The sequence below is a fragment of the Myotis lucifugus genome, unplaced genomic scaffold (genome assembly GCF_000147115.1).
Source record: "Myotis lucifugus unplaced genomic scaffold, Myoluc2.0 scaffold_16, whole genome shotgun sequence".
Classification (NCBI taxonomy): Eukaryota; Metazoa; Chordata; class Mammalia; order Chiroptera; family Vespertilionidae; genus Myotis; species Myotis lucifugus.
In genome coordinates this window covers 3,709,703-3,736,304 of record NW_005871064.1, presented here as the reverse complement: position 1 = coordinate 3,736,304, position 26,602 = coordinate 3,709,703, and the positions used below count along the sequence as shown (strand labels likewise).

Sequence of the window (26,602 nt, the reverse complement as noted above, 5' to 3'; positions counted from 1 at the left end):
TATAGTTGTATTTCCCTTGGGGGTGATCCTTCACCTGTCGGGAGGAAAGTACCCCCTTTCCAACCTAGCTCACAGTGGGCCTGTGGGCCAAAGCTGCCCACTGCTTGCTGATGTACATTCCACACACTAAGCATGGATTTTACATTTTTAAATGGTTGGGGGAAAATCTAAAGAACAACGATATTTTGCAACATGTGAAAATGACATGACATTCCAGTGTCAATGTCCATAAGCTTTACTGGAGCACAGCCACAGCCCCTCATTTAGGAATCATCCACAGCTGCTTTCCTCCTGAAAAGGTCAGGCAGGTGCGACAGAGACTGAGTGGCCCCCAAGCCTAAAATATTTACTATCTGGCCTTTACAGGTGGCCTAGAACATTAGAACAATGTACTGGAAATCGCTTTATATCTGGAGAGACATATAGGTGACTAAGTCTGGCCATGGAGAGTGGGCCAGTGATGGTCTGGCAGGGAAGGAAAACCCAACTTTCTGAGTTGATGGACCTCAAGAACTGGATTGGATGTTCTATCAGACTGCTACCTGAGATGGCAAGGAACTCAGGGGGCTGCCCAATGAGAGGGAAGGGAGGGAGGCAATGCCCATCTAGCCAGTTACATGGACCAAACCTACATTACAGCCCCCCAACTACCTCCACCCTCAGGCATCACAGCCACCCCACCCTCACCCTCAGGCATCACAGCCACCCCACCCTCAGCCCTCATTCCAAGACTATCTTAGTGGCAGGCATGACCTGTCCTCCTTCCCCTCCAGCCCCACTCACGTGGTCTCATTGTTCATGTCTGTTATGTCTACTCTGTCCAGGAACCATCCTGCTTTGCTGCCGCCTGCGTTGTCATGGCCAATCCGAATCTTGGTCAGGGGCCCCAGGTCAATGGCACAGACGGTGAAAGTGTCTGTCTGGAAAGGGCCAGGGTAGCACTCAGAGGGTGGTACCCTCCCCACCTTGCATCAGCTTCACTGTCCCAGGATCTGAGGCTGTTGTGACCCAAACCAGGAAGGGACACATGGATTTTACGTTGTGGGATATATGTTTTGGGCAGGAGGGCGAACTGCTGCTTGGATATGTGCTATGTGTGTACATGTGTGCATAAACTCCTTCAGCCACACATTTTAATTAAGACCTGCTAGGAGCCAAAGTGTAAATCCAAAGTGATTTCCAGAAACAGAAGGACTGGACTTGCTTGCTATTGAGGTGGGAAGATTGAATGTGGATGAGTGTATGTATATGCACAGGAGGAAGCAGGAAACAGATGACACTGAGTGAATAGGGTCTTCTTAGCTATCACTTTTTAAACTCTTTTTTTAAAAAAAATATATTTCTTTATTGATTTCAGAGAGGAAGGGAGGAGAGAGAGATAGAAACATCAATGATGAGAGAGAATCATTGATCGGCTGCCTCCTGCACACCCCCTACTGGGGATGGAGCCCGCAACCCAGGCATATGCTCTTGGCTGGAATCGAACCTGGGACCCCTCAGTCCGCAGGCTGACGCTCTATCCACTGAGCCAAGCCAGCTAGGGCACTTTTTAAACTCTTTAATCCCAGATCATAGTGGCTATAATTTTTTTCAAGAAAAGTGCTGAAACAGAAATAAACCATGATCCTTAAGTCATGGGAAGGGAGAAAAACCAGAGCTCTCTGAAATAAATCAGTGAGGAGGCCAAAAGTATTTTAATAAATTTGATTTCTTTCTTTCTTCCTCTGTGTGAATGAGGGAACCTGGCTTAGAATGGGAAAGGTGATATGAGGGACAGTCTTCTAGCCAGAGGATATTGTGCAATTTCTAAGGACAAAGGAGGCAGCTGTATTTTTCATGCTTTCCCACTATACAAGGAAGGGGAGTGCATTTCTTTCAATGCTAAAAGTTTTTGTGGCTTCAGGATATAGTTCTCAGCCCGTCTTTCAAGGCCCTCATTCCCCCACCCCCTAGGTTGGTTTCATCAAGCTTCCCAGAGGCAGCGCCCACCACGGCTCAGCCTTAACCACAGCCCTGCAGGAAGACTCAGTATCCTCAACCTGGCCTCCACATCTCTACCCACATCTTTGTCATGAGGTCCTGTCTTCGGAGAGCACCTCTCACTGACATCTTTGCACATCTGTACCATACTCAACTACCAAGTCCGTTTATATCTCTCTGTGTCCCTCAAAGCGCCATCTTATGGTCACGCTTCCTTCCTGAACCCCTGCTCCACCCACTTAGCACTGAGTGTCTGCTACCCATGCTATCTCCGGTGAGTTCCTATGGGGTCATGGAGCTGGACCCCTACCTGTGCCTTTCTTACGTTCCCCATCGAAACCGTTGGTTCTTACAGAGGAGGCACTTCCACGACACCTGGTTGGGCTGAACAATGCTCACTGCTGGACCTGGCAGCTACTGGCAGGGGCAGGGGGGGCGGGGGGAGCGGGCGGCGGGGAGGCCTTGGGAACCACCAGAAGGCTCCCTCTGTCTGAGTCCCAATCACCCACCCAATGGCCAGAAGACTATACCATACCTGCCCGGGCTGAAACTTGCTGGACTTGTCTGAATACCTCAGAGGACGCTCCCCTGTGTCCCCGTACTCCTCGCCATAGATGGTCAGGAAGACGTTGGCATTGGTGCCAGCCTTGGGTACGTTCCCTGTGATAACCTGGACCTGGTAGGTGTTGGCTGGAGACAGAGAAAGACCCAGCATTGAGGACACACGGGCCTCTGAGTGGGCCTGAGGATCAGTCTCTTGGATCCAGGTAGATGGTGGAAGCTAGATGTGTCTACAGATACCTCCACATCTACACTAACCTGGAACGAAATCTGCCCTTCCTCTCTCCACCCAAGACTTTTTTTTTTCTTTTCTATATATCTCAAGAAGTCTCAGGAAAATTCACCCTGAGCAGCCCTCCTACTTTATGTCCCCAAAATTGAGTTATATCAGGGCTCCTCTAAGTCAACCACTGCTGAGAGCCCTGGGACAAAAGCAATGCTAACCCCAGATGGGAACTGTCCATGGTGGCATTTAAGACACATGTCAGGAGAGCTATTGGGGTGCCCACCTATGGGGCTCCCATGTGAGAGGAGAGCTAGGCACCTCCCCCTCCCTGGGCTCCCTTGGGGGGCGGGGGGCTGTCTGACCCCTGCTCAGGCTTACGCTCAGGACCCGACCGACCGGAGGGCGCCAGCTCCACGACAATTTCATTGTCCTCCTTGCCCCTGGCCAGCCAGCGGTTGACATCGAACTTGTACTCCTCAATCACCTCCTGCATCCCCGGCCCGAACTCCTCCTCTTCCTCCTCCTCCTCAGATGACTCCTCCTCCTCCTCTTCAGACGAGGACTCCTCCGACGAGGACTCCTCATCCCCCTCATCCTCCTCGTCACTGCCCTTCTTCTTCTTCTTCTTCCTCTGCAGCTTGGCCTTCAGCCGCTCCTTCTTGAGCAGCTGCTGCAGCTTGTCCTGCTCCTTCTTCTTCCGGGCCTCTTCCTCGGGGGTGAGCTCCACCTCCTGCACCAGCAGGTGCCGCAGCCACAGCATGTCCACGAACCATCCGGGCGAGAAGCCCTCGCCCGTGTGCCCCAGTCGGATCTTGAAGACCTCCCCAACGTCAACTGCCTCCAGCTGTGCAAAGAGGGGAGCAGTGGTGGGGTGGCCCCTGGTGTCCTCCCACCTCCCATGCAGAGCCAGGCACAGGCTTGGTGCGGAGTCACAGATGGAGAGTCCCAGGCTTCAAAGCTCAGAGCTTCCACCAGCTCCCTCTGTCCTACACACCCAGCCTTGTTTCTCGGCCCACCTTCCAGGACCTCTCGCAAGCCCCACCCTCCACCCAGATGTATTTCTTTCTAAACCCCTGTGATGGTCAAGATGATCTCCCTGCTTCTTCTCTCTCTTCTCTCCTTTTCCTTTCTCTCTCTCTCTCTCTCTCTCTCTCTCTCTCTCTCTCTCTCTCCTTCCCTCCCTCCCTCCCCCCCTACTTAGGGGATGGGCTCTGAATCTGCTTAGTCCCTTCCTCAGCACCTTGGATCTCCTCTTCAGTGTTTCCCAGGTCACAGTGTCCATGTGATCAACCTGCCCAGAGAGGCCCACTTCTGGTCCCCTCTCCCCACCTGTCTGCCACCCGTGATGCATCTGCCTCACCTAGCCGGTCGGTCTGCATCCAGAAGATGTGCCGCTCTGTCACATCTCCATGACTGGTCAGTTTCCCAAACACTTTCCCTGACATGGACTATTTTGATCCTTCCAGGGACTGTGAAGCAGGCCAGGCAGGCATTATAAAGCTAGGTTTGAACTGGTGGAAAATCTGAGGCTCAGAGAGGCCCGAGGCTAGGGCTGCTGCCTCTTCAGTAGTGCTTGGAGGGGCTGGACTCAGTGAGGCCCCATCCAGCACTAGCGTTCGGTGCACCCAAGGACTAGCTGCAAGTCTGAAGAAGTTGAACTAGAAATACCAGGCTCAGCTGGGAGTGAGGGTGAGCCCTGGCCCCGCTCAGTCAGGACCTTCTCTACTGGGCACTGGGTTAGGACTTTTGCTAAAGGCTCAGCTGCTTGTGTCACACAAACACACACAGAACACCAACCTGATCATGTTCCCTACACACACATACACACACACACACAGGAACTCATGTCTCATATCAAAATTCTATATGTCACCCAATGAGCACCGTCCTTGCATTCTCTTCTCCTGCTAACAATATTCCCATATCCTCAACTCTCTTCTCCTCTACTCAAAGAGGCAGGCTGAGGCCCAGGGCACTCCAAGCAGAACCAGGAGACCCCCAGGCCTCCCAGTATCCTGCCTGGGAAGATGGCCCTGCCCTCAGGCCGACAGAGCTGTGGAATCAGAGGCCACTGGGCTGGAAATAGATGCAGTAACCACAGGCCTAGTGCCATATTTTGCTAAATTAGATTTCTCTACTCCCATGGTTCTCAGAATTGGCAGCATATTAGTATCACTACTCGAGCTTTTAAAGAATCCCCATAAATTTCTCATTTAACTGATCGGGGTATGGACCAGTTTTTCCTTAAAGCTCCCCAGGTGATTCTAATAGGAAGCCAGAGAACCACTGATCTAGTCCAATCCCTTCATTTCCAGGCGTCCCCTGGGCCCTCTGTTGGCACTTCCGCTGCCTTCCCCACACACACCTGGAACGTGTCCTTGGATGCCCGCTCAAAGACTTTCGAGCGGCTGGAGAGGAAGAGCACCTCTGTCTTGCCTTTCTCGCCATAGATCTGTATGTAGACTCGGGCAGTGGTGGCTGCACCGCCCACATCTCCCGTCCAAACCTCAACCTCGTAGTGGACCACTGCCATGTTAGTGGGAGAGAAATGGGACATGCGGGGGAGAAATGGGACATTAGGTAATCACAACAATAGCAATGATAGTAACAAAAATATTTCCCAGGCCTGTGCCATGTGTCTGGTGCTTCACAGGCATTATCTTATCTAAACTCATCAATATCATGTGTAGATACTATCATCCCCATTTTACAGGTGGACAAACTGAGGCATAGAGGAATTGAGTAGGTGTCAGGAGTGGCAAACCCCATCGATCAGACTCCAAAACCCAGTCGCCCACTGCACCACATGCGTCCTCGGGCACTAGGAATGCGGAATAGTCAATACAGGGCTGGCACGCTCTGCTGTGTGCCTCCCCCTGGGCCAGCGGTTCTCAACCTGTGGGTCGCGACCCCTTCAGAGGTCAAATGACCCTTTCACAGGGGTCGCCTAAGACCATCGGAAAACACATATATAATTATTGTTTTGTGATTAATCACTATGCTTTAATTATGTTCAATTTGTAACAACGAAAATACATCCTGCATAACAGATATTTACATTACGATTCATAACAGTAGCAAAATTACAGTTATGAAGTAGCAACGAAAATAATTTTATGGTTGGGGGTCACCACAACATGAGGAACTGTATTAAAGGGTCGCGGCATTAGGAAGGTTGAGAACCACTGTGTTAGAGGGTGGAAATATGTTACAGGTCTGCACCACTAGAGGGCGCTTCCCAGTGGAGAGCCAAATGCCTTCAGAACTATGAGGCCATATTTTTTTCAGTGACTATTTTAAGACTTGCCCTTTCAGCAATGCTGTAAGACAATATCATGATTTTTTTTTCAAGTAAAGACTTATTTTCAACAAGACGAGGATCTTCCATTACCATGGCAATGTGAGAAACTGGAGGTTGAAAGCAAGAGGACTAGCTGCAAGTCTGAAGAAGTTGAACTAGAAATACCAGGCTCAGCTGGGAGTGAGGGTGAGCTAGCACATGGATAACAGTAAAAGCTGGCATTCTGAAGGAAGAGGACTCCCAACCCCATTCCAACCCTCGGTTCTCAGAACATTGAGCAGCCAGGGTGATACAAAATTAGGTCAGATAAAAATGAGCAGTCAGAGAACAAGAACAAGCTATTGGAAATTAGCATGTGATAGCTGGAATGAAGTATTCCACAGCAAGGATATAGTCAAGAACAGCTCTGAAGAACAAAAAGGAAATTTCCAAAGAACAAAATGACAAATGATATAAGGGTAAGAAAATCAGAGGAAGTCCAATATCTTACTAAGAGTTCAGTTCTAATGAAAACAGAGGAAACAGAAAGTTGTCAAAGAACTAATACAAAAAAGTCTCCAAACTAAAAAAAATGCTTCTGGATGGAAGGAGCCCATGAATTCTAAGAACCATGGATGAAACTAAATCACAAAAGGCAGTGAAGACATCATAAAGTTTCAGAATGCCAGAGATAAAAATAGGATCCTAGAAGCTTTTAGAGAGGGGGGAAAAAAACCCTAAGGGCTTGGATCACAGAATGGCACCAGACTTTTCAATGGGAACACAGGGAGCTAGAAGATGGTAGAAAAATTCCTTCTAAACTCTAAGGGGAAAAGTTCAACTCAGAATTCTGTAGCAAGCCACACTATTGATCAACTATGAGAATAGACGAAAGACATTGGCAGACATGCAAGGTCTCACCATTTCTCTTCCACCTTTTCTCCGGGAGCTACTAGTAGAATGTGTTCTACTGAAATGAGGAAATAAATCAAAGAAGAGGAAGACGTGAAATCCAGGAAATGGGACAACCAAAAAAAAGAGGAATTTCCAAAAAGATGGCAAGAAAGGGAGTACCAAAAGGACAGCTTTGTGGCAGAGGTTCCCAAAGAAATGTCTTAAGACAGAGATTAGGGGAGAAGGAGGTAGAGAGAAAATCAACAGAATTCCTGTTGGGTTTGCACACACGCACAAATGTTTAGTTCTGTTAGAGACATGGCGACAAGATGGTATTGTGGGAGAACTGTGTCTCCCCAAATTCATATGTCGAAGCCCTAATCCCTAGTATCTCAGAATGTGACTGCGTTTGGCAATAGAGCCTTTAAAAAGGTGATTAAGTTAAAATGGAGCCATTGGGGTAGAGCCCAATGCAATATAACTGGTGTCTTTATAAGAGAAGATTAGGACAGACTTGTTCATGCGGAGGAAAGACCATGTGAACATAAAGTGAGAAGGCAGCCATTTGCAAGGCAAGGAGAAAGGCCTCACAAGAAACCCAACCTAGTCACACCTGATCTTGGACCGCTAGCCTCCAGAACTATGGGAAAATAAATTTGTGTTGTTTAAGCCACCTAGTCTGTGGTATTTTGTTACGGCAGTCCTAGCACACTTATATAGGCAGGTGGCTATACAGATGGGTATATAGAAATGCAGATAGGTATATAGAAACCTATGCAAGTGAAAAAACAAGGCTATCACTAAACTCCAGGAAAAAAAACAACAGAAAATGTATACAAGATGGAATGCAACCATTGTATAGTAGGTATTTCAGCAGTGAATGATATTTGCATAGTCATAATAGTGTAAAAATTGAATTTTGACTTAATTTTATTGAGGGCTGGAAGGAGGGGAAGTGTGTAGGTGTACACATACACACACACTTACACATGCACATGTGTTAAAGAGCTAAATCCTCCTTTTCTGGAGTAGAAAGTCAATAGTTAATGTCTTTGACTGAAAAAAAATCAAGAAGTTGATAAAGCACATTATTTAAAATATGGAGGTACATTTCAGGAGAAAAAGCTAAAGTAATTGAAAAGTTGTTACCTCTGAAGAAGGGGGCTGGGGCAGAGGAAGGGAACTACCGCGTTTTTACCTTTCTGTTGTTAACTAGTATCTGTATTACTCTGTTGGAAATCAAGTTCTAATTCATAAAAAGCGGGGAGGAGTTGATTCCTCACACTGGCGGGTACCATTACAAAACATGTGTATGTGACACAGCCCTCAAGGAACCTGTAGGTTAGTTGGGGACAGAAAATGCACACACGGAAAGACACAAAGGGTTCTGGAAAAGAGAGGTGAGTTTGTATCGGGGATCTTCTCAGGGAAGCTTCCTGTGGAGGGAGCCTTGTGCACTTGTTTCAGGGTAGATGTAGAAACGCAGAGGTGAGGAAAGTGAGCAAACGCAGGTTTTGGTCCCACTGTCTTCCTGACCTTCTCAATAATCTCTTGCTTCTCTGAGCCCCACCATGACCTATGGTTCTTGCATTATGTGCAATGGGTGGCCAAGTCACAGATGTCACCACCCTGTCTATAAAGGCCCCACCCCCATGCCATTTTTCATCACAACTCTTACTTGGCCATATATATTTATTGTTTGTCTCTCCTGGTAGAATATGAAGTCCATGAGGATAGAATTTAATCTGTTTTGCTCATGGCTGCCCCCACGGAGCCTAGAGCAGTGCTGGCTCAGAGAAACATCCCATATAATAAAAGGGTAATATGCAAATTGACCCTAACTACAGAACTACCTGGAACGACCAGTCACTATGATGCACACTGACTATCAGGAGGCAAACGCTCAATGCAGGAGCTCCCCCCTGGTGATCAGTGCACTCCCACAGGGGAAGCTCCGCTCAGCCACAAGCCAGGCTGACAGCTGTGAGTGCAGTGGCGGTGGCAGGAGCCTCTCCTACCTCCTTGGCAGCATTAAGGATGTCCAACTGCGGCTTAGGCCCATTACCCCTAAGCCATCAGTTGGACATCCCCCGAGGGCTCCCAAGCTACCAGAGGGATGTCTGACTGCCAGCTTAGGCCTGATCCCCCAGAGAGCAGGCCTAAGCCAGCAGGTGGACATCCCCAGAGGTTGTCCCGGACTGTGAGAGGATGCAGGCTGGGCTGAGGGATGCCCCCGAGCACACAAATTTTCATGCACTGGGCCTCTAGTTACATATATAATAAATGACTGAACAAACAGCTTTATCTCCTCAGCCAGTCTTCCCAGGGGAAGACATGGACTAGGTCCTCCTGTCCACAGGGCTGAGAATGTGCATTTCTTATAAAGTCACATGCTAACTTTAGCCCAGGACAAAGTGCTTCATCCTTTGACTCCTCAGTTTCTCCATCTGTACAATAAGCCCTCCTCCCTTCTGGAAACATGGTACCAGGGGAAGCCCCCATTTTCTCCCCTCACTCTTCCCCTTAGAGATAAGACCTAAGTTGCCCCACAGTCTGTCCTCCAACCCCACCACCCCACCCCACAGGGGAATGATGTTGCCATCCCACCCCTGCCCCCTCCATACATTTCTGGATCTCCACGACCTCACTGGGATAGAGCTCCACCTGCAGGCGCCCATCAGCCTGGTTCTTGTCCAGCCAGCGGTTGGCAGGGAAGGTGTACTGCTTGCCTTGGCGGGGCACACGGATCTGCACACTGGCCAGGAACCAGCTGGCGCCCATGCCCGTGCCGTCATGCCCGATCAGCAGCCGGTTGATCTGGAAGGAAAACCAGGCTGTGGGTGAGCAAGGAGCTGGTGCCCAGAAACCTCCATGCCTCCATCCCTATCTCCCCAAACACCTGCACAAACTGTGACTCAACCTCAGTTTCTCAGGAGAGGGAGGCTAAGCAGGAGGAGGCTGGGCCCCGGGCCTGTCCGCCAGCAGCCAGCTGGGGGGTGAGGGCACCACCTCTCCTGCCTGGAATCTCTGTTCCCTCTTTAGTCCAGCTCACCTCCGGCGGGTGTTGCGAGAAGCAAGTGGGGGAACAAGTGAGGCATGAACTTTGAAAGTTCTGGTGTGTACTTAGGCGGGTACTTAACACACAATTAATAATAATGTGGTGACTTGGCAAGAAAGCAAACATTCACAATGTTAACCATCTGTGGCTGGTACCATGTCACTGATGTGGCTTAGACTTGTTTTAAACATGCACCGTTGAATGTGTGTCTGCATTTCTTCTCTGACACTTCCATCCTGTAGGTGACACTATGTGGACAGCCTCTCAGGGGACTGTCATCTGTGTCTAATTCCTCCTCCCCTCTTGGTCTGGGAATGTTTCCTCTTTCCAGTCGCACTCAGTACTTTACTGGCTTTGCTATTTTCGTTGTAATTCTAACATCTTTGCCCACAGGCAACATAGATGATCGTGTAGATGATCATGTTACCATCCTTATATATACGTGGCTCTGCAGTATTCAAATTGCTTTTACGCTTTTTTGAAATGTTGTTTACTGGGCAATTCTAACATTAGATGGAATTATAAGATAGCCTTTGAGGTCCCTTCCAGCCCCCCAGATTCTCCCTGTGATGGTTTGTAGGGGTGATATTAGCTAGGAGTCTGGTGCCAAAACACCAGATTTAGAAAATTGTCCATGTCAGCCATGATCTCACTGTTATGGGTACTCAGTGTCTCTTTGCAGCTGATCTACAGTCACTAAATACATACATTCCATCCCCGAAGAGACTCTGAAACATATCTGCTGCTGTTCTAGGTCATAGGAGGAAAACAACGTACCTCATTAACCCCCACGTGGGCATTTTTTCCCTGGGCATTTTTTCCCTTCAAAATAAGTTCATCCTTGTGTACATGAGTGGTGTGTGTGTGTGTACCCACGGTCAGATAGATATATGTAGGGGGATGGGTGAGATGATGTCACGCAGTCCTGGGAAGGAGACTTACAGTCCCAATGTTCAGGGTCTCGAGGGTAAACTCGTCCACGCGGCCACGTTCAAAATAGTCATTCAGGTTGTTGTCAGAGACAAGAAGGTCTTGCTTGATGGTGTCAGATTTATCGCCATAGAGCTTGATGAAGACTGTGGAATCGGTGCTGGCCCCAGGGACATCCCCCGTCTTCAAGCGGATATGATAGCGGTAGTCTAAATAGTCCAAGGCAGGAGGCAGGAAGAAAGGGGGTTAGTGCAGGGCCAGCAGGAGGCAGCATGGAGCAGAAGGGGGGGCGGTGTCTGAAACCAGGGTGGACTCTTGCTCTCTCTAAGTAGTCCTGTGACTTGAGACAGGGTTCCCTTCATCCCTGTGGGGTCCCCTCATCTACAACAGCGGAATCCTACTACCTGCTCGACCTGCCCCACCCAGTGTGAACGTTCAAGGAACAGGAACGCAGGCAACACTAACTTCTCATCTGATGGATGAGGAATCTGAGGCCAAGGGAGCATCGACCCCTTAGTACATTATATGCACAGTATTACTGCTAAGTATTCTGACCTCGGCTTTATACGTGGGGATTTGGAGCCTCAGAAGCTTATGTGTTAGGCTCAGGAAGTCAACAGCTGGTCAGTAGCCAGCCAGGAGTGAAGCCCTAATGTGGACTTAGTGTGGACCTGGAGACCCCTGTTCTTAAGTGGGACACAACGATGGGGTTACTCTATTTTATCACCCAGGAAGGTTTGCATCATCTGTGCACAAGGAAGGACAAAGCATCTAGGAAAAGGAGAAAGAACCCCTTTTAGCTTTAGTGCTGTTGCTTCTGTTACTCTAATCAAGCGAGGTCCAAATGCTCTCAGGGCCCCATCCCCAAGGCCACAAAGAGCCTGTGTGCACAGCACAGACAGACAGATTTCCAGATCCTCCCTTGGAGCCCCTTTCTCTCCACCCTCCCGGTGCCAATGAAGTGAGGAGCGTGTGCTTTCTCCAGGGTTTGCTTCTGTGTAGCCAAGGGAGGGCGCCTGTCACGCCCAGGGCCCGCCAGCACCTGGTCACAGAACAACTTACTCTTCAGTGTTGCATTGCTATCACTGGGCAGCAGCTCTCGGACCAACTGTCCATCATCCTTATCTTTGTCCAACCACCTGGTGGGCAAATGAGGGGCTGTTAGCTCTTTGAGGGGGGCAGGCAGACAACCAACCATCACACATTTTATGCAGAGTCACCAGGGAGGCCAGCACTTTGAACTCAAGCAAAGGAAAATGGTTCCTCTAGAGCTAGAATGAAGGATCCCAACCCAGACTGGGGAGGGAGGACTGCCCAGAGGAGGTGATATTTGGCTGTAATGGCAAGGATGGCCAGGAGTTATCCAGAGGAAAGGGAGGCACATTCCAGAAGGAACAACATAGGCTGGGATAAGCTGACCGAAGGCCAATGTGGGTGGAATGCAGCGAGTAAAGGGTAGGTGCTGGCAGATGAGCCTGGAGGGGTGGAAGGGCCACTCGATGTGGGACCTTGGCAATTATGGTAAACAAGTTTGTCCTAAACGCCATGAGCACCTAGGACATCGCTATCATCAAAACAACCACCTTTTGCCCGAGAGCCCACCTTGTGTGTGCGCTGTGCTAAGGGCTCTGGGGTGAGGAGAAGACAGAGGAGATAACTGAGACACAGTCCAGCCCTTCGAGGACCTACAGTCTGGTTAAGAAGACAGGGTAGACTGGCCGAGGCACTGAAGACAGGGAGGGATGTTAGATCAAAGTAACTGCAACAGGAATTCAAGGAAAGGAGAAAGGGTCGAGGTGAAGGGGCTTTGATCTGAGTCCTCAAGGATGAGTGAGATTTGCCAACAAGGAGGTGCTAGTGTGGTCCCTGAGGGCTGGGGCTGGGTAACTGTGACTCATCAACCTGCAGCCATGGGCCATGGACCCAGCTCTCTGCTGGTCGTCAGCCAGCAAAGACACTGGGCGAATTCATCCAAAAAGCACTGTTCCCTCTGAGCATGGAGACCCGCCTGAGAACTCAGACAGTCTACAAGCACGGGTTGTCTCGGCCCCAGTACTCAAGATGGTCTGTGATACGGGATGATGGGCAGAAGAGACATCCTTGTTGTTCTCCAGGGCAACGAGGAAACCAAGATACTTGCATCATGACCAAGTGTGTCTCCATGGGCCTATGTAATCTCTTGTAATAGTAACAGTGGCTACACTTTGAAGACTCTAGAGACCTTTGCAATGAACATAAAAGTTTCAGGTGGGAACATCCCAGTGGCCCACCATGGCTGGGAAACTGCTCTTCCTGGGCTCCTGGGATGTGTCTGTGTGTGTGTGTGCACACCTGAGTGCATGTGTGTGCACGGACAGGGAAGAGTAGTGCATTCACAGCTGGGCTGTCCCAGTGCGGCCCCAGAAGCCTGAGCCAGCCCCAGTGAAGTGAGTTGGACACGCAGCACTTCATCCACAGGTGCAGGACTAGCCTGGACCCGGGCCTTGCAAAGACCAGCAGTCCTAAGCCTCAAATAAAGCTCACTACGTACACCTCCCAGACGTTGCTACTGGTGAGTTTAGGGGGCCAACTTGACAGCACAAAAAAGACCCACGAATATTGTTCTTCATTTTTAAAATGTCTCTATCAGGAACTTCTAGAAGTCAGTGGGAGCCCAAACTGGCTACGAAAAAAATCCAAATATTTAAGGAAAAAAATAAAAGAACTTTACCTCATTGATAAGCTGGGGAAGGGAAATGAAAACAAAGTAAGGTGTCTTGAAATATATTAACAGGGAAGAGATGTATTGGAAGGCTATCCAAATAAAAAACAAACACCTTTGATTCAAAAGTTTGATTCAGCGTGTAACTCTCTGAGTTAACTTTCGGTTGAATTCTGAAATTGTCACATTTCAACATGAAAAAAATGCTGACATCTTAGAACTTAAGTGCACACGCTAGCACCACACAGGGACACTGGTGTGCCATCCATCACCTGTGGGTTGGGGACGAGCCTAGCACCACCAGCAGGGCCATCTCTTTCTGCACCAATTACTTCCCTAAGCCACTGTTTTGCTCCCTGGTCCTGCTGGTAGGGCTGGGTCTTCCCAGAACTGGGGCCCATAACATAAGCTGGAAAACTAAAAGCAGGCAGGACCCACATACCTGAGACATGGGTACTCCACATTGTCGCTCTCAGGCTGTCCCTCCTCTCTCACCAGCACCCGGTCCAGGAACCAGCCACTGCCCCCGCCTACGCCCGTGTGTCTGATCCTCACCCGCCTCACCTTCCGCATGGTGACCGACTCAATGGTGAACTCATCTGCCTTCAGAGGGGGAGGCAGGGAGGACATGGAGGACATGGAGGGCAGGGAGGACGTGAGGCCAGTGAGACAGTGTTCCCTTGGCACCCAACACCAAGGGGGAGACACAGCAAAGCCAGAGTCCCAGCCGGATGGTCCTCGAGCCCGTGGGTCTCAGGCATGTTAGGTCCCCACTCCCCTTACCCGGAGCCAGACTCTTAGATGGCTCAGTACCAGCCGTCAGCTGTGCTTGGCAGAGCAGAGTGGGGTGTGAAAATGGGGGTGGTGAGGGTGAGGGCGGGGAGGGGTGGTGGCTCATTGCTGCAACTCACGTTGCCTTTCTGAAACATCTCGTCGTTATTCTTGCAGGTGTACAGCAGCCGCTCCCCCGTGTCCCCCACGTCACCATAAAGGCAGAGGTAGACACTGGCATCTGTCCCGGCCCCTCGGAGGTCCCCGGTGCATACGGTCACACGGTGCCGGGCCACTATGGGCAGAGAGAAGGGACACCACTGGCTGACAGCCCCTGCCTCCCATACCGGCCCTGCTGCTCCCCACCTCTAAGCATGGCCTCCTCCTCTCCGCTCAGCTCTCGTCTGCGCTGACCTTGCTCCTTCCCCAGCTATCAAATCCCATGTCATACCACCCCAGTCCCTGCAAACCTGCAAATCCCTGTCCCAGACAGACCAGAGGTTCCCACTTCTAGTCCATCATCAGAATCCCCGGGAAACTTATACAAATTCAGGTTCTTGAGCCTCACTCCAAGCCTCCCAGGTTTTAGTTTCCAGAGGTGGGACCCCTAAGACTGCATTGTTTGCAAGCTCCCTGGGGCTGGCATTGCAGTGTTTGGGGACCACGGGTCTCCTGCCAACATTTTGGCATTTGATTCCATCCAACCCAGGAGAGCTTTTTGCTTTAGGTTTTTCTCTAATTCATGTGTGTCCTGTCTTCCCAAGGAGGATAACTCTACTTTGTGAACCATAATGGAGCCTTCTCTTTGGAACTTCTCTAAGGACATGCCAGGAAGACAAGCAGAGAGAAAGGGCACATACACAGCCACCATGGGACGGGCATCAGCTTCTTCCTGTGTTGAAGATGTACCGTGAAGGAAGCAGACCTGCATCTTTGCACATTACAGCCTCACTTTTCACTTAAAACAATATCTGGCCCTAGCCGGCTTGGCTCAGTGGATAGAGCATCAGCCTGCGGACTGAAGGGTCCCAGGTTTGATTCCGGCCGAGGGCACATGCCTGGGTTGCGGGCTCGTTCCCCAGTAGGGGGTGTGCAGGAGGCAGCCAATCAATGATTCTCTCTCATCATTGATGTTTCTATCTCTCTCTCCTTCTCCCTTCCTCTCTGAAATCAACAAAGAAATATATTTTTTAAAAAACAAAACAATATCTGTTTACTGAACCTGGTAGGTGTGAGGTGCCATAATTAGTACAAGAATTCGTCAGTGAGCAAGACAGACAACTCCTGCTCCCATGAGTGAAAGCGGAAGAGTGGAGAGATGAACAGTAAAATCATAAACAAATTATGAGCAGGAAAATGTCTGAGTTACATCTGTGATGAAGATCACATAGTGGAGTGATGCCACAAAATGCAATGGAGAAATAATTGCCTTGTTTTCAAAGAAAATACTACTGAATGTGAGCAGGCAGGGTATAGTCACTGACCCAGGAGGCAAGAGACCTTGTTCTCTGTCCAACTCTGTTTACCCAATGGAGAACCAGGGCAAGAACTTCCTTGGTTTCCTTATCTGCATGAGGCTATTTTAAGGGCCCTTGAACACTAATATTCTGTAACCATACATTTCAATTAAAAATGAAGAAGAACCATAAAATAGTGCTAACTGCAAGGATTGGCTAATTAGACTAACAGACTGGCTGATCTCTTTTTAGATATGTGTTGCTTGGGGTTTCTATGTTTTTGAGTATTTAACTCTGTTCAAATAATTTCAATAAATATATACTGAGCTTCTACTGATGTGCAAATGCCTGAAAAGTCACACTACGGAAATATGTATAAGGGCTACTAGAACTATGAGTGACATCATTGTCTATATATTCTTAACTCTATAATTTTGCAATACCACTTTACTACTAACAAATTACGGACTACCATGAGTATAACAAATAAGTTAATTATATTAAGTGCCAATTCTGATCAGTGTCTGCTTGGATGCTATTTGAGGGCTATGAAGCTCATTTCATACTCAATGGCAGAGAATGCTGTGATCGCTCAGTAATGTCTGCCAAGGAAAAGGACAGAACATGTGCTGTGTATTTGCCAACACGCTGCTACTATAACCTAGAGGCAAAATGATCTCCCTTTACCCCCTTGAATGTGGATATGGACTCCATATTAAAAGCTTTGTCCCGGTCCTATTAGCTTTAAATAGAGGACCCATCAGGAGCAGCCAAGCATGGCTACCAGATCCAGCCTTCCATTTTGGGGAGCATCTTGTACATAATTTGAAAAGGATGTTTCCTTTCATTTCAGGGCAGCCCTAGAGAAATATTGTCCAGTGCATATTCTTCTCATCCCCTCATAACCAACCTAAAGGCCCATGAATCTCCCCTCCATCCCCCATACCCTTCACCACAGAGCTCTGGCACCAGGCCTTAGAGATGGCTCCTTCAAGATGGTCTTGAGGCTGGACCTCTAAATCCTCCCTGGCATTCACAGGGAGCCTGACGATGCGCAGTGGACAAGACTACCAGCTCATTGGCCAGAACCTCATTGGCACACCAAGTAGAGGCTCCACTGCCTCCCCCGGATGGACAACTGGTGAGCACTTACTGCCCATTATCCTCCGCACTGTTGGGCCCTCTGCAGTCATCTCCCTCACGGTCTCATTGTCATCCTCAAAGGCATCCAGCCAGCGATTGCAGTTGAAGTTATATTTGTCCTTGGTCAGAGTGTTCATCAAGGTCATCTGGAATGAAGTCCTGGGGTGAGCAAGTGTGTGTACCAAAGATATTCACCCATGCCCTGTGGTCCTCAAGCTGCTATCGGATCTCAAGGAGGCCAAGGCCATTACCTAGAGATGACTCTTGTGGAAGGTAGAGTGCCAGTTTAATACGTATCCTTCAGGCCCCTGAGACCTACATTTGCCTAGCAGCCAGGTGCTGGGGCAGAATGCAAAGTAAGACTGCACACCTGAGCATTTTCTTAGTCTACTTTGTAAGTCCCCGCCCCATCAGGAAGTCCCTGTGTGCTGTGTCCAAATTCGTGTCTTACTGTAACCTTTTTCCACCCTCACTCCAAACATATACAAAGCAAATTGAGGTGACAGGCTCATCAGAAAGGGACCATTCTCGCTCCTCTCCCAACCACCTCCCAACCCCCGAAATGGTGCATCTTACCTTTTCTAAATGCCACCCAGAGCCAGGAGTCATGCTATTATGCCATGCCCGAACCTTGTAAAACCTGCCGAGATCCGGGAGCTCAAACTACAGTGAGAAATAACAAGGTTTGAGTGGGGACAACCAAGTGAAATGTGTTTATCCTCATAGCTGACCCCCTGCCAGGAGGGAACCTGCTTTGGGCTGTTTCTTTAGCAACAAGGATGGGTTTGCTTCAGTCCACTCTCATATACTGTATCCTCTCATGCCCTTGTAACCAGAGGGTGAGATAGCCACGGACAGCTAGGCTTCGGTCTGAGCTCGTGAAATTGAACAAAAATAACTGACCCACAGTAGGATCCAGACTAAAGAAAATCTTCTAAGCAGTGAACTTCTAGGAACAAAATCCAGATGGCAACCCTGCAAATTAGTACAAGCCCACAGCCCCCGAGCTCTGCTGGGCATTGAAATAGACAAAAAGATCAATACAGCAGCCGTGCCCTTCCCCTAGGGGCTTGCAGTCTAGCCAGGAAGACAAACACAGAAAGAGCAATGAACTGAGCGGTATAATAGCGGCATCAGTGGGGTGCTCTGAGAAGAGAGCAGCACGTTGCAAAGTATTCTTACCTAAAGGTCAGAGCTGCACTTCTGCTGGCAAAACAAGCCTTGCTCTAGTTATATATGTATCTATACGGGAAATTTAAAGGTGTATTTCTTTGAAAATGTTCTAAAATTGTCGCTCCCTTAAATTTGCTCCTCACTCTCTAATTCAGTCCAGATCAGGTGGTTTGACACTAACTGGCTTCAGGATCTCTGGGCTCCCGGATGTTCACAATCCTTCCACACTTGCCTCTTCCCCCAGGCTTGGTTCTGGACTGTCTGATTCAGATGAAGGGCCAGAGCTAACCCGCCCCCCATTTAATGCATTATCCATAGATCACATGTGGCACTCCTCATGGGGACCTCAAGTCTCCATTGCACATTTGTGTCCTCACACTTCACCCAACCCTGGCTCAGAAAACCAGAATCCCGTGACAAATGCTTCTTACGCCCCTTCCTCCTTCCTCCCTCCCACCCTGTCACACTTCTCTCCTACCCTAAACTTCTCAATTATGCCCGGTCTTAACCACTTGTTGTTGGGGTTCAGGAGAAGCGCATCCGTCCGCCCCTTCTTCCCGTAAAGCTGGATGTAGATGGGAGAGTTGGTACCAGCTTTCTTTAAGTCAGTCGTCCAGACCCACAGGGACCAAGCAAATTCTGCAGAGACAGGTCAAGTTGCACCAAAAACTTTAATAAGCAAAGAGATTTCCCTGGTACTGGTGGGGAAGAGGAGCAAATCAAAGGTGATCGGGACTGAAGCACGGGTTATGCATAGGTGTGCCCCACTTTCACAAAGCCCATTGTAACAAGTGCCAATTTTAGGCAGCCGGGGATTCCTTGCTATTTGAAAGAGGGAGACTTATGTTCCTTTAATGGAGGAAGCGTAGCATAATGGAGGAAGTGTTTTACACAGGGAGAAGGGTCTTCTCCACCTACCTATGTCCAGTGCATTCAGAATGCACAGTGTTGAGCCATTCATCTAGCCCAGCAGTTCTCAACCTGTGGGTCGCGACCCCTTTGGGGGTCGAATGACCCTTTCACAGGGGTCGCCTAAGACCATCGGAAAACACATATATAATTACATATTGTTTTTGTGATTAATCACTATGCTTTAATTATGTTCAGTTTGTAAAAATGAAATGACATCCTGCATATCAGATATTTACATTATGATTCATAACAGTAGCAAAATTACAGTTATGAAGTAGCAACGAAAATAATTTTATGGTTGGGGGTCACCACAACATGAGGAACTGTATTAAAGGGTCGCAGCATTAGGAAGGTTGAGAACCACTGATCTAGCCCATCATGGCAGCTTATTCAACTTGGGGACACCAGAGTACCAGCCTTGGTGGCAGGTGTGTGGCCTAGACCAGTGGTTGGCAAACTGCGGCCCCTTGAGTGTGGCTCTTCCACAAAATACCACGTGTGGGCTCGCATGTACAGTGCGATTGAAACTTCGTGGCCACACTCAAGGGGCCAAAGAGCCGCATGTGGCTCGCGAGCCGCAGTTTGCCGACCACTGGCCTAGACCCTGGAGACCTAAGCTCTCTGGGGGACCCTTCTCTTCCTTTCCAGAGGAGAACTGAGAAGCAGAGTGGACCCCCTTGAAGCCCTTGCCCAGTGGTCTGACGCCCTGGCCTTTCCTGCCCCTGCCTGGGGGGCCGCCAGGCTCTGGGCCTTTCCACCTACTTTTCATCCTCCTCTTCCTGAGAGACACCATCTCGTAGAGCTGCCTCTCGATCAGCCCATCCATCTTCTTCTCATCCAGCCAGTTGCTGCAAGGGAAGGTCTGCTGGATGCCGGTGAAGGGACACAGGATCACCACCTGCGGGAGCAGACCACACATTGGGACCGGCTTGCAATGCTCAGCAGCTTCCTCAGCCCCATGTTTAGGCTCATCTACATTAGGACCTTCAAGGAATGCACTTTCTTCCTATTGCTTGTCTCATTTTAGATCCAGAAATACCTCTTCCAAGAAGTCTTCCCAAATAGGTATCATCCATCCCCCAATTTACCAGCCCAAATCTCAAACCTTTTCCTCTATACTCAATAACCTCTTTAAATACCGTATTTACTTAATCTCAATCTGAACCAAAGTAACTTGGATACGAAATTAATTCCCTATATTTGTCTTGTAAAAAAAGATCAACCACATGAAAGGTAATTAATATCTGGAATTCAATACAAAAACTAACTGCCCTTTTCTGGACTTGAGCTTCATTCAACCTTCTCTCCTACACCCTCTCCATCTGAACCTGCATTCCAAACTCATGGTTTTAGAACATGGAAGTCTATGTAGCCCAGGCCACTCACACTATAGATATTCAAAGGAAAGTTCCTGGAACACTCCAAAAATCTTCTATTAACATACACTGAGACAAAACTCATAATACAGTATGCTTTTTTGGGGAGAGAGAGAGAATTATATGACTGGGGAAGGACTCAGAGGAGTTTCAAGAGCATTGAAACTTTTCTATTTCTTAAGTTGGGTGGTAGACAAAATTGACTTTGGTTTTATCTCACATTTGTTATATATATTCTTTAAAGCATAAGTATACAACATATATTTACGTGTTGGGAGATTTATAAACTGAAGCTAAATGCCACACCAGAAATCGGGATAGTCTACAACCACCGACTGAGCACATCTGGATCCCCTACCCTGTGTCTGGCCCTTGGATGCATAAACAAAACAGCCCCATTCCTGACCATCTTCAAGACAAGGTGAATGGGCACATTACCATCCAAAATGCCCAGTGAAAGGCATTGCCCACGTGCTCTGTTACCGACCCAAAGGAAGGAGGAAGCAGGTTAGAGTTAGTTCATATTTAAAAGTTAAAGAAGAGAGGGAGCATCCCTTACCTTCTCACAGTACCAGCCTCTGTTGGCGCCAACATTGCTGTGTCCAATGGAGACCCGGCTAAGGGGGCTGAGGAGGACGGCCAGCTCGATGTGGAAGATGTCTGTGCGGGCACGGTCAAACACACCACCCTCCAGGTAGATTTTTCCACTGTTCTTATTCCCTTTGGCCCCGTACATGACCAAATAGATTTTGGATTTGGTCCCAGCCCCCGGTAATTCCCCAGTGAAGATGGTGACAATGTATGAGATAGCTGGTGTGGAAACAAGAGGGGAAAGAAGAGGGTTCAGTGCCTGCTGGTTACCATATCGTGCCCACCTTCCCCCTCCCTGGCCACCATCTCCCCAGGTCTCCCTCTTCCATACATCCTTAATCCCCTGGTCCATTCCCCAGATGACACCCAGTGCCGCTCTCAACCTCACTTCATCTCTTTCAGAGTTTGTGTGTTAGTGTATCTGTGTCTAGGAATAAACGGCAGGTATTATGACAGGAAGCTGCCAGCCCTAATCACAGGAAACTAAAAGAGAAGGAGGAACCTGGGATAGCTAAGAATAGTACTTATTATTAATGTTAATTATCATGTGCAGATTCTTAATAGCTGCCGGATGAGTTCTGCTACGTCTAATTTAATTGTAATAGTCAACTCCATTAATAGAGATTTATGTTCAGGGCTATCAGACTCATTTAGTTTGCTCTCTTGCTCATCACTTAAAAATATAATTTTTAATAGAGGGCACTTGTTGATGTGGTGGGATGAGGGGAGACTGAGGCAGGAAGAGAACATTGTGGGGTTCTGGTCAGTCGGGATGCAGTCTGAGGACTTGGAGTTCTGGGGGAGAGCCAGCAAGGGAAGATTAAACTCTAAGATGGGGCAGAGTAAGAGAAAACACCAAAGACCGACAACTGGACAGGTCTGGTCTCCTTCATTCATTCTGTCCCAGAGTCTAAGGCAGTGGCACATTAGTCCTTGTTAATTCCCTCACCTACCCTGGCCCCACCTTACCCCCCCACCTTCACCCCTTGGCCCCAGAGAAATAAAAATCCCAAACTTATTTGGGAGCTAGCACGTGCAACTACATAGATGCATTATTCATTCATACATTTACACCTTCTTTTGCTCAACAGACATTTATTGAGTGCTTATTATATGCCAGGTATTGGGAGAATATGAGGATGAAAAAGAATGGCCACTGCCCTAAAAGAATGGGTCTCCAGCTTTATTATCCAAAATACACACACGGATGCTGTTCTCACACGAGACATACTCCCTCGGCCGGGGTCGCCAGCAGTGCCCAGCCTCTGACTGCCATCTCTCCCTTTCCTCTACTACTGGAGGCAAGTAATGGCATCATGGTTACAAGGATTATGTTAAATCCGTTCTAATGTATGTTTTTAGGTAAATAATTTGTGGATTCGAGTTACAAATGACTTGTGCAACAAAGGTCAGGCCAGGCCAAGGTGCCACAGCGCTGGAGCAGAGGAGCTCATGGTGCCCTGAACAAAGACGGGAGGAATTGTCCTGTGTAGAGGAGGTGGGGAGGGTTCAGGGAAGTGACTGGAAGCAGGAACTTGGGAAACACAAAGTAGAGAAATGGCATTACAGGCTGAGAAAAAAGGCATGAGGTAAAGAGAGAGGAAGGATAAGGGAGGGCAGAGAGAAGCTGTGGGGGAGGTGGGGGGAATGAGGAGAGATACAGGTACAAGCAAGAGTGAGAGGTATGCAAAGGAGGTGGAGGAGATGGAGGGTGTGTGGAAGTGGTGGGAGAAGCTGTTGAAAGATCCTGCTAATATGGTGAACTGGAGCCAGTTCGAGGAGCAATTTGAATACCACACCCCAGAACCTGGACTTATCCTCTATGCAGTGGGAGCCATGGGAGGCTCTGCAACAGAGCGCATTCTCACGCGTGCATTCATGAACATAGATTTTCTGGAACTTCCACAGACTTTCACGCTTGGAGTTTTAGGTTTTCCACGGAATTCATACAGCATAGAGATTTAGGATTTGTCAGTTACCAGCTTGAGACCTTGAGCAGGTCTTTTAACTTCTGTGACTCCATTTCCTCATCTGTGAAATGGGAACAATAACAGTTCCTATATCACAGGGTCATTGTGAGGATTAAAGGAGATGAAATGGGTCAGGTGCCTAGCAGAGGGTTGGCATATAGTAAGCACTCAATATTAGGAGGAGTTAAAACAATGTCCTTATAAATGCCCACAGTTCTGGCTTCATCCCATGGATGACTTCTTTTGCCCTGGGCAGTCAGTGTCTGCTCAGGGGCATCTCTCCATCACCTCTGGCACCAGCAGAGCCCCAGACTGCAGCTCAGAGAAACAGAACATTTTCAAGAGCAGGAGGAATGTTCTTGGAAGACCCAGTTGGCTCCCACTTGATTGCAGTCCTCCAGGCCCAAAGATGAGAACACTGAGCCTCAGGTAGAAAGCAAACTATTAGCCAATGGAGTCTCCTTTTTCTTTGTTTCTACCTGTGGTCTCAGCTCCACCCACGAAGATATCCCTTTGGATTTTGCCATCGTCTTCATCCAAGGCCAGCCAGCGGTTAAGAGGAAAGTCATATTTTCTTTTGTTCGCAATATCTTCAATGAGGATCTGAGAAGAAGAGAGGGAAGGAATGTTAAGTGTCATTGAGGATGCACCTGGCGATCCAATCCAAACCCCCCATCCCTGAGTGTCCTCTAAGAACACACTGCCATCTTCCTAGTGGCCCACGGAAAACTCATCACATGGACACAGCTGTGGCCGGGAAAGCCTTGCAAAACATTGAAAGTCACATAGGGATGCCTGGCAAGTGCCCCTACTTGAATCACTGAGCCACTGTTCCCTCCTCTGCTGCAGATCATTTTTTGAAATTGAATGCAAGACACTTGGCAGGATGTGCCCTATGAGATGGGTGTGAGAGCTGGAAGCCTGGAACTGCAGACAGGAAGGTCATTACCTTCCTTATCTGAGGAAGGTTGGGGTTCTAACCTTGGTGAGAAGCAGAGTCTATGCAGAGGGAACGGCAAGCCTCAAATCAGGCACCCAGAAGCCCAGGATCTGGTGATCAGGTTAGAAATGCCAACCATGGACAGTGAGGCTGGTGGAATTGGCCACTGATGAGGCTTCCTGTGGGGTCTCACCTATGAGCTGGGTTGGCGAGGTGAGATAAGGTGTCTTCTAGAGATTACCCAGGAGCTGAGGGCCCCTTCCCAAAGGTCCCGAGAAGACCCAGCTGAAAACTCCCTCTAACATAAGTGGAATCATCAATAACTGGAATGTGTCCTCCAGTCCTTGCACGGTGCAGGCAGAAGATCTGGTGACAGACAGGCCTGGGAAGTAACAATGTCTGCCCGGGTATTCCCAAGACTGCCCGAGAGAGGGGGGCTCTGATTTTCAATAAAAACTCACTTCCTAAGATCCAAGTGTCTGCAGGGCGGAAACAGGGCACACATGGGGCTGCCGGAAGGCATCTCACCTTGCGTTAATCTGGTGTCCGTCAAAGAACCTTTGAGTCTAAGCGCTGGCCTCCTGAGGACTCCGCCCACCAGACAGGAACCGGGGCCGAGTCAGTGACTAGAACCAGCCATCCCACCAGGCTTCTCTCCCCAGACAAGCCAGCTTTCAGGCCTCAGTTTATAATTAGTCCCTTGTGAGTTTGGTTGGTGTGAGTCATCCCCAGAGCCTGCTGATTTGATTGAAGGTCTGTACTTTTAAAGCTGAGTGGCAGTGGCACTGCCCAGAGGGGTTCTCCCAACTCATCAATTTGCACATTTTTGTGGCTTTAGTCTCCCAGGGTTGGGGTAGATGGGGGAGTCACTGACAAGGGTCTGATCCAGGTTTCGACCTGCTTCCTAACCTCCAAACTGACTCTCACAGAGTTGGGAAAGCAAGGTTAAGAAAGACAGGACTTAATTTGTCAAATAAGTTGTCAAGTCTACTAATAAACCTAGACATACAGATGCACCGTCTCTGCCTTCGAATGTTCACAGACCAGTGCCAGCCAAGGTTTGAAGGGCCAGAGAAACACCCTCACAGTTCACAGTGATGTCATCAATCAAGGGCCTCGACTGGCCTGGTTTGTGATGGAAATTCCTGAATTGAGAAGTTTAGCTAATCTGAGAAATAAAATGTGCACCACTGAGTACCACTATGGGACAAAACTAGCTTGCATAGCTGAACCCAACGGAAAGTGACATTTGAATAAATATTCAAATAACAACCAAAGTACCAAAAAAAGAAAAAGAAAGGCCAAAAGAGAACATAGCAGCTTAAATACTGGTGTAGCAAGTATAGCAGTCCATGAATAGTTTAGAAATTTTCCAGATTCATACTGAAATATGGGGACAATTATTTATGATGTCTATTGGCCCCAAAATCTGCAAGATGAGGCTGGAGGAAGCTGGCACCTGGGGGATGGAAAATTTTGGAACATATCTAGCAGCAAATGGTGATGGGTAAGGTGAGAAGAGCAGAGAAGTGAGACGAGGGAACTGACACAGGCACTCAGGTATAGAGACTGTACAGGGCACAGAGGGTTCTCCCAAGGGCATTCTGGCCTCTGCTGATATGGGTCCTGGCTGAGCTCTGACCCTCGCTGTTTAAAGGGCCATTACCAAGGCCCCCCTCCAAGAGAGGCGTAAGCAGCTTTCTCACAAGTTGCCCAGGCACCTCTGGATTTTCACGGAGTTCCTTTTAAGAATTCTGGACATGCGTTTGCTAACAGAATGAAATGGTGGTATTCCCTCCAGACCACTGTTCCGTGGATTCTGCTGTTATGGCAGAGATCATTGCAAAATAAGGCGTGAGAGACAGAAGCACCCTTCACCATGAACAATAGAAGTGCACACCTGGAAAGAGAGAGTGTCTGTGTGTGAACCAGACAGACAGACAGAAGCAGAACCAATGATCTAATAAAAAAATAACAAGAGCTATTTTCCCTGCGGAGGAATATTCTCCACGTGCAGACTGCAGACCAGCCCACGAGGAAGATGATGCTGGCCTTCCACGAGGCAACAGAGACCAGGAGTCATGCGTACAGCAACAAGGACACAGCAAAGTCCCAAGGCAAGACCACTGGGTTAACAAAGCCAAGAAGGACAACCGACCCCCGAGCAAGAGGAACAAAAGATGGAGCTGCTAAGTGGGGGTCACTTCTTCGTTACTTCTTTCCAGATGGTTCACAGATACGTCCAAACAGATCCGGGGCCTCGGGGCCTCTGTGTCCTCCCTGATGTGTCTCCAATACCTGGAGTTGGTCTTGGAGTGAATACGTTTTCAATTGATGTGGAATGTCAACTATGATTCATAGCAGCGCTCTCTCCTCAATATTGGAGTAACTTTCACCAATTTTACATAAATATGCTGATTGGGCAGAAGAGAGAGAGAGAGAGAGAGAGAGAAATTTGTTATTCCACTTATTTCTGATTGCTAACATGTTAAAATGTCATTGCTGGTCATTTATTCACACATTCTATAGTAACTGACTGCCCCTGGGCACATGAGAAGACAAATCACAAATTCTTTCTTCAAAGAGTTTGCAGAATCATTGTCTGAACTATGCCAATAACTTATTTAAAAGTCCAGCCC

At 48.5% G+C, this 26,602-nt stretch overlaps 1 protein-coding gene across 2 annotated transcripts in view; it reads right to left on the bottom strand.

The window, feature by feature from the left end:
- Positions 1–26,602, bottom strand: part of LOXHD1 (lipoxygenase homology domains 1) — a 101,552-nt gene that overhangs the window by 44,077 nt on the left and 30,873 nt on the right. The window contains exons 7-21 of one of the 2 annotated variants that reach the window (XM_023750808.1): positions 23,503–23,626; positions 21,022–21,272; positions 19,849–19,984; positions 18,653–18,813; positions 17,578–17,664; positions 17,012–17,147; positions 14,542–14,696; positions 14,073–14,233; positions 11,992–12,068; positions 10,942–11,138; positions 9,566–9,758; positions 5,133–5,293; positions 3,146–3,611; positions 2,516–2,670; positions 784–920 (exon numbers count right to left, since the gene is read on the bottom strand). In XM_023750808.1, the coding sequence (XP_023606576.1) occupies positions 784–920; positions 2,516–2,670; positions 3,146–3,611; positions 5,133–5,293; positions 9,566–9,758; positions 10,942–11,138; positions 11,992–12,068; positions 14,073–14,233; positions 14,542–14,696; positions 17,012–17,147; positions 17,578–17,664; positions 18,653–18,813; positions 19,849–19,984; positions 21,022–21,272; positions 23,503–23,626 (2,597 nt within the window). The remainder of the gene's footprint in view (positions 1–783; positions 921–2,515; positions 2,671–3,145; positions 3,612–5,132; positions 5,294–9,565; positions 9,759–10,941; positions 11,139–11,991; positions 12,069–14,072; positions 14,234–14,541; positions 14,697–17,011; positions 17,148–17,577; positions 17,665–18,652; positions 18,814–19,848; positions 19,985–21,021; positions 21,273–23,502; positions 23,627–26,602) is intronic. The other variant, XM_023750809.1, reaches the window with a different exon arrangement.